The 17002-nt window shown below is 35.3% G+C and overlaps 4 protein-coding genes across 10 annotated transcripts; 1 reads left to right on the top strand and 3 right to left on the bottom strand.

The window, feature by feature from the left end:
- Positions 1-923: 923 nt before the first annotated feature.
- On the bottom strand, positions 924-3150 carry LOC122576537. The gene is made up of 2 exons (XM_043746978.1): positions 3019-3150; positions 924-2395 (listed from the first exon to the last, which is right to left on the bottom strand). The coding sequence occupies exons 1-2, from the start codon at positions 3121-3123 to the stop codon at positions 1790-1792; spliced, it is 711 nt and encodes a 236-aa protein (XP_043602913.1). The 5' UTR covers positions 3124-3150; the 3' UTR covers positions 924-1789.
- Positions 3151-3230: 80 nt separating this feature from the next.
- LOC122576534 (ATP-binding cassette sub-family F member 3) lies at positions 3231-7117 on the top strand. 2 transcript variants are annotated; one of them, XM_043746968.1, is made up of 10 exons: positions 3231-3370; positions 3702-3875; positions 3980-4085; positions 4281-4467; positions 4536-4870; positions 4955-5453; positions 5535-5758; positions 5824-6188; positions 6268-6488; positions 6556-7117. In XM_043746968.1, the coding sequence occupies exons 2-10, from the start codon at positions 3803-3805 to the stop codon at positions 6700-6702; spliced, it is 2157 nt and encodes a 718-aa protein (XP_043602903.1). In that variant the 5' UTR covers positions 3231-3370; positions 3702-3802; the 3' UTR covers positions 6703-7117. The 2 variants fall into 2 exon arrangements, with proteins under 2 accessions (XP_043602903.1, XP_043602904.1); XM_043746969.1 differs by lacking the exon at positions 3231-3370 and having other exon boundaries at positions 3860-3875; positions 3980-4080.
- Positions 6698-9950, bottom strand: LOC122576536 (WAS/WASL-interacting protein family member 3-like). The gene is made up of 5 exons (XM_043746977.1): positions 9584-9950; positions 9124-9412; positions 8771-9063; positions 8064-8709; positions 6698-7587 (listed from the first exon to the last, which is right to left on the bottom strand). The coding sequence occupies exons 2-5, from the start codon at positions 9275-9277 to the stop codon at positions 7499-7501; spliced, it is 1182 nt and encodes a 393-aa protein (XP_043602912.1). The 5' UTR covers positions 9278-9412; positions 9584-9950; the 3' UTR covers positions 6698-7498.
- Positions 9951-10520: 570 nt separating this feature from the next.
- Positions 10521-15765, bottom strand: LOC122576532 (transcription factor Sp4-like). Of its 6 annotated transcripts, none has more exons than XM_043746957.1 (12): positions 15581-15765; positions 14789-15044; positions 14090-14287; positions 13690-14004; positions 13207-13612; positions 12950-13134; positions 12779-12868; positions 12420-12710; positions 12096-12333; positions 11531-12008; positions 11164-11458; positions 10521-11044 (listed from the first exon to the last, which is right to left on the bottom strand). In XM_043746957.1, the coding sequence occupies exons 3-12, from the start codon at positions 14123-14125 to the stop codon at positions 10880-10882; spliced, it is 2499 nt and encodes an 832-aa protein (XP_043602892.1). In that variant the 5' UTR covers positions 14126-14287; positions 14789-15044; positions 15581-15765; the 3' UTR covers positions 10521-10879. The 6 variants fall into 6 exon arrangements, with proteins under 6 accessions (XP_043602892.1, XP_043602889.1, XP_043602896.1 ...); XM_043746954.1 differs by having other exon boundaries at positions 15597-15743; XM_043746961.1 differs by having other exon boundaries at positions 12420-12701; positions 15597-15743.
- Between the last annotated feature and the right edge of the window lie 1237 nt (positions 15766-17002).

Below are 17002 nucleotides of genomic sequence, written 5' to 3'. Positions count from 1 at the left end.
TTTAATATAATACATTATATGTTTAAGTTGACTATTCATACCGTATATTAATTTTTTACTAAATATAAGTTTACAGTAAATATCCTGTAACATATATATATTTCGAAATTGAATTCAAATTTTGTCCATATACTTATGGCAGTCGCGTCTCATTAAAGTGTTAATAAAATTTTAAAATGTTTCATATAACACGGACAATATAGGTATAAATGTTTTCTGTAGCAAATGTACGAATAGCTTTGCGAGCCACTGCACATATATATCATAATACACATGAGCCGCCGATTTTCTACGATTACTCGTTTATTACTCGTTAATATTAATACGAAAAATAATAAGGGCGACTAGCACACCACGGAAAAATTTGAATTAGGAAATTAGTTATTATCGCTTGTCATCAAATATATAATCCATGTACGGTCCGCGATTCTGGCACTAAACATATATCTACGATTCTTTATATAATTTCATTAATTTTTCGCCCTTTGTTCCAGGAAAACATAACTCAACTGATTTTAGTTATTCAGTTCATCTTCATAATACTCTTTATTAAATGAAATATATAAATCTGGTGAGAAAAATATACGTGCGATTTACGTTTAGATTAATAAAAGCTAAAATATGTAACGATCCTTTTTGATATTGAAATTAAGTTGTAAATTAACAAAGGAAATTCTACAGGGGAGGAATGCAAATATGGCATGACCTAGAAATGATCTGGCCCTACACATTGAAATATCGCAGATCTCTGAGTTGTTCTGTACATGACAATCGTTTTAGTCTCAAACAAGTATAATTCCGCTCCGTAGCTACAGGAATTACTAAACAGTTTACTCTCAAAATTAAGTAGATTTTGAGGTATTAACGAGTATCATTTCCAGATCGCAAATTGCAGAATCCCTGTACAATAACACGTTGTTATATGCGTTTACACCTCTTTATTCATAAGTGCTAGAAATACGAATCGTGTGTACCGATAGAGGACACATTACATGCTCTGCTGGAGAGATACGTACCGTCGTATAACGTGAGGATGAAAATTTTATTTATACGTCTCGTACGTAACAATCTATTTACAGATGATGAAATACATACATATCATGAAGGCCTTCGTATACAAAACGAAAAAGTCAGAAGAAAGCATTTGTAATACTCTTACGTACAATAAATTCACTCTTCTTTCTAAAACCTGTAATACTAATTTTATAAAACAAACATGTTTTATGTATATCACTTAAGGAATTACAATTTACAAAAAGATATAATAAATCGTCTTTAGGAATGGATAGAAGCAATACTGTATGGAATGAATTAGTACCTTTGAATTTTAACAATAATTAACAACTATCAATCGATGTTAGAAAATTATTGTACATATTTGGAATATTTAGATTCAAGCCTTTAAGATTGTTAAAACTGTTTTTTTAACAAATCAAATATGAATAAAGTTTTGATTTTATGCAGTTCAATTAATCGTGAACAAAACTTTGTACTACATCTTTTCATATATTAATGAAATCTAATTTCTCGTCAAAAATATTTCGATCTAGAATATATATGGTACATTTCTATGCATAACTAGAGATATATATATATATTTGTCTGTGACAAATAAAGAAATAGATAATCATAAAAATTTCTTGTCTCAATGGAATACAATTACTTGCAAAACTTCTGATGAATGTCATCTATGCAGTATTCCATACAAATCAAAATAGATTTGCAAAGATAAAAGGGTATATGTAATGCTATTGTATAATCATATATTAAGATGGAATATTTAGTTTGCTCAACCATAGTCAACGCTTAAAGCACTCAGCCCTTTCTTCTTTATAGCTTCTGCCACAGCTCTTTCTAAAAAATTCTCTTGTTGGTCATTCTCGTCAATTTTATCCAAATCCCAATCAAGCCTATTATATTCCTCTGTGCTTTTTGAATCATTCAATCTTAATGAATTTGCTGATGTAGTAGCTACAGAGTTTTCAAAATTTCCAACATTTTGTATGCGATTAGAGGGGCAGGAACAGTGCACATCAGTGTATTCATTATTGGTCCAATACCCTGGAGCTTTGTCACTGTAAAAAGCATTGGATTGAGAAACAAGTCCTGCAGACTGTACTAGACCATGATTACGAATTGCCATCATAACTGCAGTGTCTTCCATATCGTTTCCTCTAAACAACTGAAATCTGGACTCCTCCACGGAATAAGAGGATGAAGTTACCATAATGTAATTCTCTAATACTACATTAATGGTATTATCCACATATCCTTTAGCCACCTGACAAGCTTGCCATCTTTTCAATTTTTCCCTTGCTTGTCTCTCTGCATCGTCATATTCTACATTTTCTGTTTCTTGTACCATCATCTCTTCTTTTCCTATTGAATTCTTTTCCTACAAAATGAATGCTTAAATGGAACATATATTTTGAAAAATTAAATGATCACACTTTGCTCATTTCTATTTAGAGAAATAAAACATATGATTAATATATAAGATGATTCATATGATTAATATAAAGGACAGTTCTATGTATTCTTCTATCTTAATTTTCATGTCTTTTAACATGTCTGTCTCATACCTTAATATACCGCATATATAGTCTACATATATAGCTGAAGCATGTTTTGTATGTAAAGTTTATAAATTAAATCTTCCTGCTTTTGGAACAGTAGTAGACTTGTAAAAATAAAATACTGAAAACTGAAATTCTATATTGTTCATAAACTTTAAATAATGTCAAGGTATGCTTTAATTATAAATATAACAATGCTAAAGTATGTAATAACTGTAAAGTATATTGAGGCACAAGACAAATACTTTGAACATTTTCTTTAATCATCCATAAATTAAAAATAAAGGAATATATGTGATATATATGCATATGATGTCTTTTACTTATTTTAATGTGTAGATTCACTCTCTAAAGTATTGACATGTATTTATGAATCACCCTATATATCAGTAGAATAATTTAATATGGTATTTTATTTATTATAACTATACGTAATAGTTACCATATCCCAAATCGTCTCGTTGCCTTTAAGTCGTGTACATTGCCGTTTCGGAGGAGCTGGCCTTTCGTGATCGTCAGTATCCGATTCCTCGATGTCAGTCGCCATTTTCTCTATTTTATACACAACTGTATCGTTTTCTTTTCAAACAACTTAAATAAGAATAAATAATTCCAACAACGGTACTACTAAACAATCATCAAGCAAAAAGTCTGACCGACGTTACAAAAATTCGAATCACTTCCACCAACTTTCTTTGACATCTTTCTCTTGGATAATAGTGATAAATCTTTGTCGTGCATTCAATTAACTTGAAATAACTTCGACGTTTCTGATTATACGCAGTCTTCACAATGTGAGTAGATCGCAGTATAAAAATTGAATAATAATCACGAGCGAATCGGTTAGAACTCAAGAGGACAAATACCACACATAATCAAATGGCAAGATTCGTTTTGACAGCTTCAAAATGGCTACTTTACCATTAGATTCTATATAAAATCACCCAATTGAATCGCAAGAATATTTTGTAGATTATTAATACGAGATACATTCTAAAAATATTGCAAAGAAAATTGTGCAGAAACGAAGCACATCGGGAAGTAATTTAAATTTAAATTAATCTACCTGGACAGTGTTTTGACTGCAGCACTACATTCTAAAATGGCGTAAACATGTGTTTGCAGTGTTCAAAGGAATTTTGACGTCTGGTTCTGTCAAGCATATCGTTTTGTAAATCGTTCGAAGTAAATTCGTTTTGACATTTTCGTTAAACACGCTAATTGGCATGGCAGTCTGTGGAGAATACATTCGTAGTCAATTTCCCACGATAGATGACGACCTATACCAATATGTAGAAGGTATATTTCCAAAGAATAACCTATAAGTTATACGAAATATTTATCATTTCATTTATAAGTGGTACGTATATTTCTAACTAACATAAATATCCGTGCTCATAAAGGTATTTTAGATAGTTCAAAGGATGACTTCGAGGATGGCGACGAAGTTTACGAAGCAATAGGGGAGGTATTACACGAGGTTGCAGAAAAACCAGAGAATGAGGTTAGGTCTGTAAACGTGTTCGCACTTATCACTTTTCATAATGTTGTCAATTACCCTTTATTGCTATCGTTTATTTTATGTTTGATTTTATAACTTACAGCTACAGTTTCAATTTACAGTTCTTTTTGATATTTATTTTTGAAATCATATTCTTACATAATCTTTGCTCAAATTTCTGATTTAGAATTTTTTATTTGCAGACAAATATGCGTCAAGCTACTGGAAATGCTAAAAGGTAATTCAAACGATGGAAATGTTGAAAGGAGAAAAAATGGGGTAAATAAAGTATTAAATGCTCCAGTACATTTGGGTACTATGGCTGCTACCCTAGAAGCTCAAGTAGAACAAATAAAAAGTATATGGGTTACTACTAGAGATGACGCTATGGTAAAAAATAAGTTCTGTGGATAATTAATATTTAAATAGTACTTTGATTACAAAATATTCTATTACAGAAAGTAGATGCCAAGAAGCTAGAAAAGGCAGAGGCAAAATTGCAACAAAAACAAGAAAAGAGAAGTAACAATGAATTAAGTGGACGAATTAATATTGTAAGCCAAGGTATAGAATCCGCTAGCGCGAGTCAAATGACGAGTAAAAAGGATAGTAGAATGGAGACAAAAGGTGGTGTAAATAAAGCCCAGGACATTAGAATAGAAAACTTTGATATAGCATATGGGGATAGAATATTATTGCAAGGAGCTGACTTAACGCTTGCATTCGGTAGACGCTATGGCCTTATTGGTAGAAATGGACTCGGTAAAACTACATTACTAAGAATGATATCTAGGTACTAAAACGTGTACTATGATAATTTCTTATTCTACGTATTTTACTTAATCTTCTAAATATCGTTTTATCTCAATCATTTCAGTAAACAGTTGAGAATACCATCCCATATAAGAGTTTTACATGTAGAACAAGAAGTCGCCGGAGACGATACTTCTGCTCTCGAATCTGTATTAGAATGTGACCAAGAGAGAAGTATGTTACTTAGTAAGGAAACAGAATTGCAAGTGGCGATCGAAAAGGATGGTGGTAAAACGGGAGATGCATTAGGCGAAGAATTAGCTAGAGTATATGAAGCAATGCAGTTAGCTGAAGTAGATAAAGCACCTGCTAGAGCTAGTGCAATTTTATCAGGACTTGGGTTCTCTGTCGAAAGACAATCGTGGCCAACTAAAGCTTTCTCTGGTGGCTGGAGAATGAGATTAGCACTTGCAAGGGCACTGTTTTCTAGACCTGATCTTTTATTACTTGACGAACCTACGAACATGCTTGATATTAAAGCCATACTTTGGTTGGAGAAATATTTACAGTCATGGCCAACTACGTTACTCGTGGTTTCTCACGACAGGAACTTCTTAGACACGGTAAAGTCTCGTATGCTTTAAAGAATATTATTCATACATTGTAAATAAATAAGTTTAATTTTATAATATTTTTTACAACAGGTTCCTACCGATATACTGTATTTGCGTGGACAAAAAATTGAAGCGTATCGTGGTAATTACGAACAGTTCGCAAAAACTAAAGGGGAACGTGAAAGAAATCAACAGAGAGAATATGAAGCTCAGCAAGCGAAAAGAGCACATGTACAAGAATTCATTGATCGATTTCGATACAATGCCAATCGCGCTTCTAGTGTACAGAGTAAAATTAAGATGCTAGAAAAATTGTAAGTTCAGTAAATCTAATCTAGAGAACGATCAGAGAACGCTCAAATTTTATAATTTTTAACAGACCAGAACTTAAACCAATGGAGAAGGAAGGAGAAGTAACTCTTCGTTTCCCAGATGTTGAACCATTAAGTCCTCCAATATTGCAACTTAACGAAGTCTCTTTTAGTTATACTGGAGGAGTCGATAATTCGTATATATTTAGTGGCGTGAACTTGACTGCTAGCTTACAATCCCGTATTTGTATCGTGGGAGAGAATGGTGCTGGTAAAACTACGCTTTTAAAGATCATAACAGGTGCACTAAGCCCAACACGAGGTACAGTGCATGTTCATAGAAATTTGAAATTTGGATATTTTAGTCAACATCACGTAGACCAACTTGATATGCGTGTGTGCCCAGTTGAACTATTGCAAAATCATTTTCCAGGTGTGAATTAATTTTTAATTTGTACAAATGCTACTATTAATAGATTAATTCTATAATTTGTTTTTCATTTAATTACCAGGTAAACCAGTTGAGGAATACAGAAGAATGCTTGGAAGCTTTGGAATAAGTGGTAATTTAGCTTTGCAGACTATTAGTTCTTTATCTGGAGGGCAAAAATCTAGAGTAGCATTTGCACTAATGTGTGCTGCAATGCCAAACTTTTTGGTACTTGATGAACCTACGAATCATTTAGACATCGAATCCATCGAAGCTTTAGGCAAAGCATTGAATACTTGTCAGGTAAAAAATCGTCATAAATTTTTTCTTAGTTTATGTTATGCAAATTCTATTTTGAATAATCTTCCAGGCAGGTGTTATATTAGTTTCACACGACGAAAGATTAATTCGCATGGTATGCACCGAACTCTGGGTATGTGGAGAAGGATCTGTTCGATGCATCGAAGGTGGTTTTGACGAGTATCGTAGGATCATTGAAAAGGAACTTGAAGTATAAAGATCGTTTTAATTTAATTGCATTATCAGTCTCTGCATTGTCCCGACTTAAGTTACCGATGTGAAAATTTCGATTAATTCAGGTAGATACAAGAAAAGAACGAATGTTTTATCTTATACCGGGACAATGGAAATTTTTGATTTATTTATCGATGATATCGCAGATATTATATTGTCTATTTTAAATAAAATCGTGATCATTATAAGAATCATTGTTTACATATTATATATATATATTTCATCATATTAACATGAAATTTGCAAAATAGACTGAGTCTTCAACTTACAAGAACATAGAACTAGGAAAGTTTCACATCGTTTAACTGCCAGCTACAATAAACTATATCTAAAAAAATTCTAATATTTAATATTGTACATTAGTTAATAATAAAAAGTCGTTGTTATAAATAAAAGTATATAAGACTTTGTCCTTATTACAAAACCATTCAGGATATTACATTCAAGATATATATATAATATAAACGCAGTCCTTTTCTTTAAATTTACCATGTACTATCTCAATAATACGACATATCAAAATTTTATACGAGAAATTTGTAGAGCTGTGAAATTAAAAACATTAAAATCAACATTTTATTTTTAATAAACATAAAATGTTCATGATACTTCATAACACATAGTAATTTTAATACTTTTATTCCGCTTCCTTTTTCTTTCATCTAAACCTTTCATTTCAATGTAATAATATTTTGAAAACTATTAAAACTAGTTGTATAACATAATAAATATAACAAATTACTTGAATGTGCCAAAGAAGTGGTTCTGTATTGTCACAGTTAACCTCCGGATGAAGTATTTAATGATACCATTGTATTGGATATAGAAGACATTTGCATGGGTGGCGCAGGGGCTTGTTGCTTTGCAGCTGGAATTTTCAAATATTTCTATTATTTTTCTCTTTGACAAAACTTAAATTTGCTCGATAATCAGGCAATTACTTTAACATGCAGTTGGATCTTGAAGATGCATATCACGCAATGCAAGCAATTAGCTCAAGTATTTAAATAAGCACCTAGTATTAGTTGCTGTATTGTAATATATAATAAACAACTAAATTAGTTAAATAAGTACGTGCTTTATTTTTCATACTTAATTTTACTTTGTGCCACATAAATGTACATGCAAAGAGATAAACTTTCTATTCATGAGCAGAAACAATACAAACTAGTTGATTTATGATATATGTATATAACATGGTGACTCATTGTCAGTAGTAAATCATATGCAAGAAATGATGAATATTTTTAAATATACAAATTTATAAAAATAACTCCGCAGTATACCGCCTAATAGTATGATTCGAAAACGAATAGGATAGACTTTTAAACATATCATTCTCACCATTTCTGCTGCTGTAGACTTTTGTAAACCCCTTAAATTGCTCCGGCGGCGGGAAATTCGCAATAGAATGAAACATATCCGCGAATCGAACCTCCAAATCTAGAGCATTCATCGTCTGTCCGTTGCGCATGGAAGAACTCCTTGTGGGAGGTGTTGGCGGTGGTGGCGGCGGCGGGGCCAGTCTTTGATGAGTAGGAGCTGGACGATGCGGAAGTGGCGGAGGTGGAGGTGGTATACAAGGAGCGCTAACAGTTACTCTAGAAGGAGGTGGCGGTGCCACTCTAGTTGCTGTAGAGGGTATATTGTTTGATCTAGATGTAGGTGGAGAAGGAGGTTTCGCGACTGGAGGCTTAAGAATTCGATTCGTAGGCCTCGATTGGGTCTCGTTCAGACAATCCTGAGACTGATGAAGGGAAGGTGGAGTTGGAGCAAGTACAGGAGGTGATCTAGGCAATCGCATACTTTGTGCTCTTGACACACTTCCTCCAGTTAAGTTTAATTTCTTGGGAGGTGGTGATGGTTTGTGCAATGCAGATGATGATGTGGTAGGTGGTTTGGGAGCAAGAGTAGGTTTTCCAAATCCCTTAGGTACTTCCATATTAGAACTAGAGTCTGTAGTACTTTGTCCTGGCATTGAGTTTGCCTTCTAAAATGTGACACAAAATCTTCAAATCTATATTAACATATAAGTTTTTAGATATCTTTACCTGAACAAATAGTTGTGGCTTTTGAGTGGCTGGTGGTGGAATTGGCGGTGGACCTCTTTTTATGCTAGGGACAGTCGATTGACCAAAATTTGTATTATTAACATTACTATTGTTCTTTTCAACTGCAGAAGTCCGAGATCCTACAGGCTTCAATTTAGGAATACCAGTAGGAAATAATCCACCTAGTCCTATGGGACCTCCATTACTTGTGCTAATGCCACTGTTTGCTACATTAGAACTATTTTCCTTGCTATGTAAGGAAGAAGAGTTTCCTGATTCACCTCTAACTCTACCTAAAATGATAATAATAATAAGTATCGTTGATTGAAAAATATACATACTTTATAACTTACCACTAACTACAGGTGCACTTTTATCTACGGTTATAGTTTTCTTTAAAGTTTTGCCAGCTCTAATTGACTGAAGAAGTAAATTTCTATCCTGATCTGCTACCCCAGAACCAGATGTGTTGAAGACAGGAGGTGGAGGTGGAGGTGGTGCAGGCATCCTTGTTCAATTTTTATAAAAGTATTTACCACCTCTGTTAAAATCGTATTATAAAAATAAAACGATTAATTTAAATAAATCTGAATCACAATCCTTATAATCAAATTAAATTGTAGACTGTAGCATGTAGAATGGCTGAAACACATTTTGAGATAAGATTAGACCTCCTACACAGAAAATAGTGCAATTAGGTTAGCGAAAAAATAATTTCAACATTTTCTACGATATTTTATATTTGTATTGGCAATTTTTATACTTTAGGAACATATGTTGTAAGTATAATGAGACAAATTATAAATAATTTACCTAAAATTGATAAAACGATTCTATCCCCCCAGAGGAACAGTCTTTGAAACTACCGCACTTTGCATCCGTTTCTGATTCACTATGAACGAACAGAATCCACAACATTCCAAATTTTTTCAGGGCCGATAAAAATTCAGATGCACTGATGTTTCTTACGGGTAAAAATTAAAATCGACTCGTTAGACGTATAGATAACTGAATTAATGCACATCTTGATAAAAGTCGACCATTTGTTTATAGCATTGACGAGTCATATTCGATCGAACATGCATACGTCGAGTCGAATACACCTGAATAAACCACACCTGGGAACTCTTAAACTCATGACAGTGAAATGAGAACAGTATCTTTCTCTTGTACCTATGTTACCATTGGCTACCAAGAAGAGATTCGCAGCCTCGCTTTCCGCTATAGAAACACACATCCGTTTTTAAACATTCCAATTGTAATTGTTTCCTTATTCGTTTATGCAATCCGGAAGTTAAATAAAAACATTAATTTTTAATGTATTAAAAAACCGACAAAATGATTTCCATAAATTAAAGTTGATTAAAAATAAGATATCAATTAAGATGTATTAAAATAAGACTTTTACTATATAAAAAGTAATATTTTATGCATTACATTAAAATGTAAAAGAAGTACGAAATATTTGTAATACAATATATACATATGTATAATTTATAAGGAATATAATTAGCATATAATAACATACAAATATAGGTGATAGAATGAGGCTTCTTTCTTAAAGAGAAACTTTCGCCATTATACAAATAAATAAAAGCAATGAAACATCTTACCTTTTAGGTTTTTATTCTGTATATGATTTTATCCAAGTAATAGCCTGAAAAGATTAATCGAATGCAACAGTTATTGTCTCTACATAGCATAAAATTTTTCTATATTAAGGTGAAAGACTGAACATATCTGAGAGTCATAATATCAAAAACTGTTTATAAGTGTAAAATTCATTTTGTGCAAAAGATCTTTCTTTTTACAATTAATATACAATTATTATACATATTTACAAAATTCGCCCATCAATACAAAAATAGATTATACACTATATTGAATTACGATAATCCCTGTAAAAAGTTTCCCCTCTCGTTTAGCTGTATCGCAAAAAATAATTGCAATAATCTTTGCGAGCTCTCATAAACAATGTAACACTACCTAGATTTTTTAATCTTTCATCGATGTTGTTAACAGAGCAACCAACGTTTTAACCAACAGCTTTTTTTATTCCTAAACCTTCTAGGTAAAGGATCCTATATGGAAAAAACATAATTCTTATTTTTATTCCTTTGTTACATGATTCGTTGGTTCAGGTTTTATTTCATCCATTTGTTCAGTAATAACTATATCAGACTGCTCTGTATCTTTATGCAGAGCGATAATAATTTTTTCTTCCGTGGAAGATTGACTATCTGAGGAACCCTCCTGTGTTGAAGTAGCTGCTTCCTACAATCGAAAGAAAACTATGAAAAAATAATAATAGACCTACAAGATTTTCGGCTTTCCATACTTTTCGTTCATCTCTAAACCGAACTGATCCAGAGTCAGACTACAACTCTTCTTACCGTACTCCGAATCTTCGTGTGTGTCTTTATATGTTTCGTCAAATGGTCCGATCGCATGAATTTTTTAGTACACTCAGGACATTGGAATCTCTTTTCACCGGTGTGAGTTCTACGATGCCTCTGAAGCTCATCCGACCTAGTAAATTTCTTACCACAAAATATCCAACTACAAACAAACGGTCGTTCTCCGGTATGCCACCTCAAATGAGCTCGAAGATGACTGGTCTTTCCATATACCTTATTACAACCCGCTATGTGGCATACATGTTGCCGTTTTCTAGTCATATCTCTATTCCTATTCATATGAATTTCAATTTATAAAATTGTTATGAACTTGAACAAATACAGATTAGTTTTAAAATCCTACCTATCACCATCTCCGCAATTAGGACACGTGCAAGCAACCCTCCTACGATGTTGCTTATTAGAATCCGTCTCGATATTTGCAGACGGTGCGGTAGCTACTTGATGCTGGTGTGATGTGGGGGTGGGCGTTGTTAACGCGTTATTCGATTGAAGAGTTTGTAAAATTTGCCACTTTGTCGGATCGTTCGAATCTAATTGTACGGTTGGAGCAGCAACAATCGGTGCAGCTGCTGTTGCAGGTAGCGTTTGAACAGTGGCCGGCTGAAGAGCACTTGCAGGTATAACTTGCACATTACCTAGACCTGGAATATTTTGCACAGGTATCGACTGAAGAAAACCATTTGTCGCGTTCATTCCACCGGCAGGTTGAAGTTGCATTATACTGCCGTTACCAACGCTCCTCATCATGTTACCTTGCTGGGCAGTTAAGCTTGCTAACGCGGATGCAGGAATTAAAGTTAGCTGTTGTGCTTGCGTTCCTGTAAGATATACATATTGAAGTGTTAATATAATTTTCCTAGTTATAGATAGAGAAAATTCAAATTAACAGTCATTGGTCAATGTACCTGCAATTGTAATTGGTTGAACTGCAGGTTGTGTTGTTTGAGCAGCAGGAATATGTATAACTTGGCCGCTAGCTAATTGTCTAGCATCAATACTTGCTACTTTTATATCACCCTCGACTGAGTCTGGTGGTCTTGCTAATGCTGATAATGTCTGTACATCGATCTTCTGTCCATCTTTTGTGGTAATTACGTTATTGCTTCCTTGCATTGGCCTTCCAAGTGCACCGATTCCAAGTACCTATAGAAGATGCAATAAATATAAACATTTAATTGTAGACATAAAAGATAATTAATTCTCTTAATACATCTTCTACAATCTTTCACCTGGACGTTGCTTGGAGTTGTTACTGTTGTGCTCCAAGTTGCTACAGTTGAAGATGGTGTGGATGATTGTTGTTGCGCTTGTTGAACTTGTTGTTGCTGCTGTTGTTGTATAACTTGCTGTACAACTTGCTGCACTTGTTGCTGTTGTTGCTGCTGCACTTGAGCTTGTGCCGCCTGTTGTTGCTGTTGCTGCTGCACGGACTGTACAACCTGTGGTTGAGTTTGCTGTTGCACTACTTGCTGTGCTTGTTGCTGAGCAACTTGCTGAGCTACTTGTGTTACCTGTTGATTCTTATATCAAAATTATTTTAATAAAATCGTACATTGTTATATGATGTATTATTTCTTTTTATATTTACTTGTAAGCTTTGAAGTTGTGGTATGTTAGCAATCTGGACTTGCTGAATTTGTCCATTAGGTGTAATTATTTGAGCTACTTGTGGAATTTGCTACAAATAAATTTTATTTCAAATAATATATGTATACTAATTCTTATTGCATAAAAATTTGTATTCGCGTAATCAACATACTTGCGTGATCTGCGGTATCATCTGCGTGGCAGGCACATTGAAAACACTGGACAATGCTTGAACTGGAAAATGTACAGTTTGATAAACTGTCTGTCCATTACTAGCAGTAACCGGTACTTGCACAGGCACAGTTTGTTGAACATGTTGCATAGGGAACTGAAGAGGTCTAACTTGTACACTTTGCCCTAAATATAGAAAATATTTAATGAAATCTGCTATCTTTTATAAAAGTAATTTGATAACAATGGAACACATACCTGTTGGTAACTGAACAGTTTGCGCAGTAATATTCTGTATAATAGAAGTAGGAAAGACACTGGGTGCTTTTATCAAACTAACTGGCTGTGGTGTAATAATAGTCTGACCATTAGCCAGTTGTACTTGCTGGCTAGCAAGTTGAACTTGTTGGCCATTAGCAGTGGCGAACTGCATTGTTGGTTGACTTTGATGATGTCCTCCTGCAGCAGACATAGCAGAGGATGGAATGAAAAGTGCTTCTTGGCCATCAATGTTAACAGTTTGCATCTGTGGTATAACACTATAACTGAGTTGTTGTTGCGGTTGTTGCTGTTGTTGCGATTGTTGCTGTGTTTGCTGTTGTTGAGACTGTTGTTGCTGTTGCTGAAGTGCAGCTTGAGCCTGAGTACTGATCAACTGAGCACCCTGAAGTAATTTTTACATCTTAAAAGAAGAAAGAAAAGAAGCGAACCATTTAATATTTTTCTAAAAGCATTTCTCACTTGCAAGAATTGTTGAGGCAAAGATTGTACAGAAATGGTTTGTGCTCTTTGCTGATCATGCTGCGGTTGCTGAGTCTGTAAAGGCACAAAATTTTGCAATTGTTGCAAAGTAATGACTTGTGGCTGCTGTTGTTGCTGTGCTTGTTGTTGAACATCTTGTTGTTGCTGCAATTGCTGCAAAACTGCTGCATTTGTGGTTAAGAAACGAATTTGAGGTTGGGCAGTTTGCTGTTCCAATTGCTGTTGTTGCTGTTCAGCTTCATCCTGCTGCTGCTGCTGCTGTGTTTGTAAGAGATCATGATCTTCGATCTCCTCCTGTCAAATAATTTCAACAATCTTCTCATTTCTGCATACTTTACTTCTATAGAAAGAATTAAATAAAATTTCTCAATCGTCTCACCTGATTGATACTTCTCCCATCCACGCTTCGTTTCATGATAAATATATGTGCAGTATATTCTTAACACAAACAAGGTCGTCTTCAACGCCAAATTTATGCAGATTACCCTTATGCTAGGAATCCATTCTTGACTATACCAAACAGGACTGACTATTTAGTCCGTGGTACGTGGAAACGCCCGCTGGAAGAGCGTTTAATCTAAAAAATTCATTAGTTGGTTAAACCCGCTCTATTTTACTTTATAACTACTTAAGGTATGAATCTCCACCGACTTAGCTACAATCGTAACTACCCTGCCACTTGAACACCGCATCTGGCTCCGTTTTTCTTTTTCCCTTATTTCGAGTCAAAGTAAACGACACTTGCGACTCAGGTACATCGCGATCGAACGAAAATGAAGTGAAAATGATGCGAATGAAGCCGTAGCGTCGAATGAGCAAGAAACACGAACGACTTAAACGATATCGACACGTGCGAAGACCACTCTCCGAAGACAAAGAAGGCCAGAGAGCACTCCTCGAGAACCCAATCGAGGACCGCCTCTCTACGCCCCTGTTCCTGCCGCCCCACCCGCAGCCGCTCGAAATATTGCCCACCGTGGCAAGGACGCGCATAACCACCGACACAGAGGAGCACTGTATGTCGTCACACCCGCCCACTCGGTCGTTTGTCGACTGTCCGCCTCACCAACACACTCACCTACCCGCGATAACGGGGAAGGCAGCCTCACGATGCAGCCTCCACCCACTTTGCACATGGGACTCCACCTAACTCGCGAACAGCACGTGGCTCCTCCGCAGAAACGTCCACTCTGTACTCCCGCCACTCGATTTTTCCCTCAAAAACCAGGATGATAAGCCTTCCGTGCTCGCTACGCTTCCTGTTTCATCTGTTCGGCCCCGTAGCTGTCCCTGAGACGGCCATAATAGAACACCACGGATAACTAAACTTCAACCTAAAAGATTTTACAATATTGTAGATTACAAAGAAGTTGGTAATGAACAGAAAAATAAATACAGTACAATAATATTGTGTTATGTAAAGTAATACATATATTCGTTAGAATATATATATATATAATATATATATATATATATTCGCTGTTTTAGAAATGCATTTCCATGTATACATCTATACACCGACGTGCATACTCAAGCGTTGCGTGGTACGCGCGCGCACACTATTCTCGAAGCGATCGCGGTCGACGATCTACGTCCTTCTTCTTTAGTCGATACACTCTCTGTTATAGTTGAAATGTTTTTTTTACAAAAAGAAATACGATCAAACGAGATTCAATTACGAATTCTTTGCCACTTTGGTTCAACTAATTTCCTTGATAACACTAGAAGATTGACGCTATGTTCAAAGTTGCCGCCAAAAGTATAGATATAGGACAAGCCAATGTTCTTCTTTTTCTTTCTGATGATGGACGAAAAAATTAGTTAGCGGATACTCTATAACCGAGAATTTTCGACGAAAGAACAATCTTACGTTGGTTTCGTATCACCTTGCGCACGATTCGATTTCAACGTGATTTCAACATGTGCACGTAGACTCGCAACGTGTGGTCGGCCGTCCCTCGCGAAAACAGGGCTACGAATACCGCTATGAGAGGACTACTTTCGCCGTGGGGCGGTACACAAGGTGGCAACGTCGCTGTACGCCAAGTGCGAGGATCAGAGCTCTGATTGGTCGTTGGTTATTCGTGATAGTTGGCACCGAGCAGAGGTTCGTTAGACAGGGGCGTACGCAGAAACCGTCGGACGCCCACCCCGTCGAAGAGGGATAAACGATGCACACCTCCTACTTTCTCTGGCCTTCCTTCCCCTCTTTTTACCAATACCCCCGGTCAGGGCCACGCTTGAGCAGGGTCGCGAACATCGGCATATCGTTGTTATAGAGCAAACTCACTCTCTCTCCTTCTTACTCTATCATATTATAGAAACGCTACTGATTGCCTGATGCCGACGTTTATACGGAGAAGGGAGGAGCTGTTAGTACTCCCTCGCTATGCCGCCGCCCTTCTTTTCATAATCAGAAGCAAGCTTGACGAAACGAATCTCTCTTGCTTTAGTTGGCCATGTATGGAGTGGCCGAGTAGGTTATGTGTTGAATGTGATTCAATCCTGAAGGCTACTTTAATTGGAAGTAGTGATGGGTTGTCTCAAGCATTTCAAGTCGCATCGAATATCTGAATGTGGCAAAAATTCAAATTAGTTCGAATACGATTCGATACCCTAAAACTTATGAAGGTCTCGGAAATCTTGAAAGTTTTGCAACTCTTGTAAGTCTTAAAATCTTAACGTGTAGTCAATATTTGACAGCATTTTGAATACTTTAATCCAAATACATACATTGGTATAAAATATTAAAGATAATCTAGAAAGTTTGAGATATTGGAAATGCATCTATGCGAACGATTTCCAAGAGTTTTGAAGTATTGAATGATATTCGAATCACTTCGAATTTTAGCATTCTTAAAAAACTGACTGTTAAAAATCATCTCAGAACTGACAATGAAATTCGAATGCCCATCATGAGTTGCATTTCTATGCGATCCAATCCTGCAAGCTACTTCAATTGGAGGCTATGAATCTATCGATGTTTTTCGATCAATCATATGTATTTTCTACACTTTTTCTTAAGACTCAATTTACGTATTGATTTCGTTAAAAAGTGGGTACTTCGTGCATAGCAACAGCAATTTTTCAGCAAGGTGTATGAAAATATCGATTACGTTTAGTTCGATAGAAAGGGATTGATAATATACAGAATACAGAACGATATAAAAATAATTTACTTAACAAAAAGTATATAATCTCATACTGCTCCAATTTGAGGTTATGAATTTACCAATATTTTTTTGTATTTTGTACTCTTTTTGGAACTCATGGTTAATCTATTTATTTCATT

This window comes from Bombus pyrosoma, linkage group LG16, assembly GCF_014825855.1.
Source record: "Bombus pyrosoma isolate SC7728 linkage group LG16, ASM1482585v1, whole genome shotgun sequence".
Lineage (NCBI taxonomy): Eukaryota > Metazoa > Arthropoda > Insecta > Hymenoptera > Apidae > Bombus > Bombus pyrosoma.
This window is presented reverse-complemented; position numbering and strand designations above follow the sequence as displayed.

Coding starts and splice junctions, on each gene's coding strand:
- LOC122576537 (XM_043746978.1), bottom strand. CDS start 3,123: ATGGCGACTGACATCGAGGAATCGGATACTGACGATCACGAAAGGCCA. Junction 2,396..3,018: donor ACGAGACGATTTGGGATATG/GTAACTATTACG, acceptor TTCATTTTGTAG/GAAAAGAATTCAATAGGAAA.
- LOC122576534 (XM_043746968.1), top strand. CDS start 3,803: ATGGCAGTCTGTGGAGAATACATTCGTAGTCAATTTCCCACGATAGAT. Junction 5,454..5,534: donor ACAGGAACTTCTTAGACACG/GTAAAGTCTCGT, acceptor TTTTTACAACAG/GTTCCTACCGATATACTGTA. Junction 6,189..6,267: donor ATTGCAAAATCATTTTCCAG/GTGTGAATTAAT, acceptor TTTAATTACCAG/GTAAACCAGTTGAGGAATAC.
- LOC122576536 (XM_043746977.1), bottom strand. CDS start 9,277: ATGCCTGCACCACCTCCACCTCCACCTCCTGTCTTCAACACATCTGGT. Junction 9,064..9,123: donor AAGTGCACCTGTAGTTAGTG/GTAAGTTATAAA, acceptor TTATCATTTTAG/GTAGAGTTAGAGGTGAATCA. Junction 7,588..8,063: donor AGTCTACAGCAGCAGAAATG/GTGAGAATGATA, acceptor TGAAAATTCCAG/CTGCAAAGCAACAAGCCCCT.
- LOC122576532 (XM_043746957.1), bottom strand. CDS start 14,125: ATGAAACGAAGCGTGGATGGGAGAAGTATCAATCAG. Junction 13,135..13,206: donor AACTGTTCAGTTACCAACAG/GTATGTGTTCCA, acceptor TTCTATATTTAG/GGCAAAGTGTACAAGTTAGA. Junction 11,045..11,163: donor ACACGAAGATTCGGAGTACG/GTAAGAAGAGTT, acceptor TTTCGATTGTAG/GAAGCAGCTACTTCAACACA.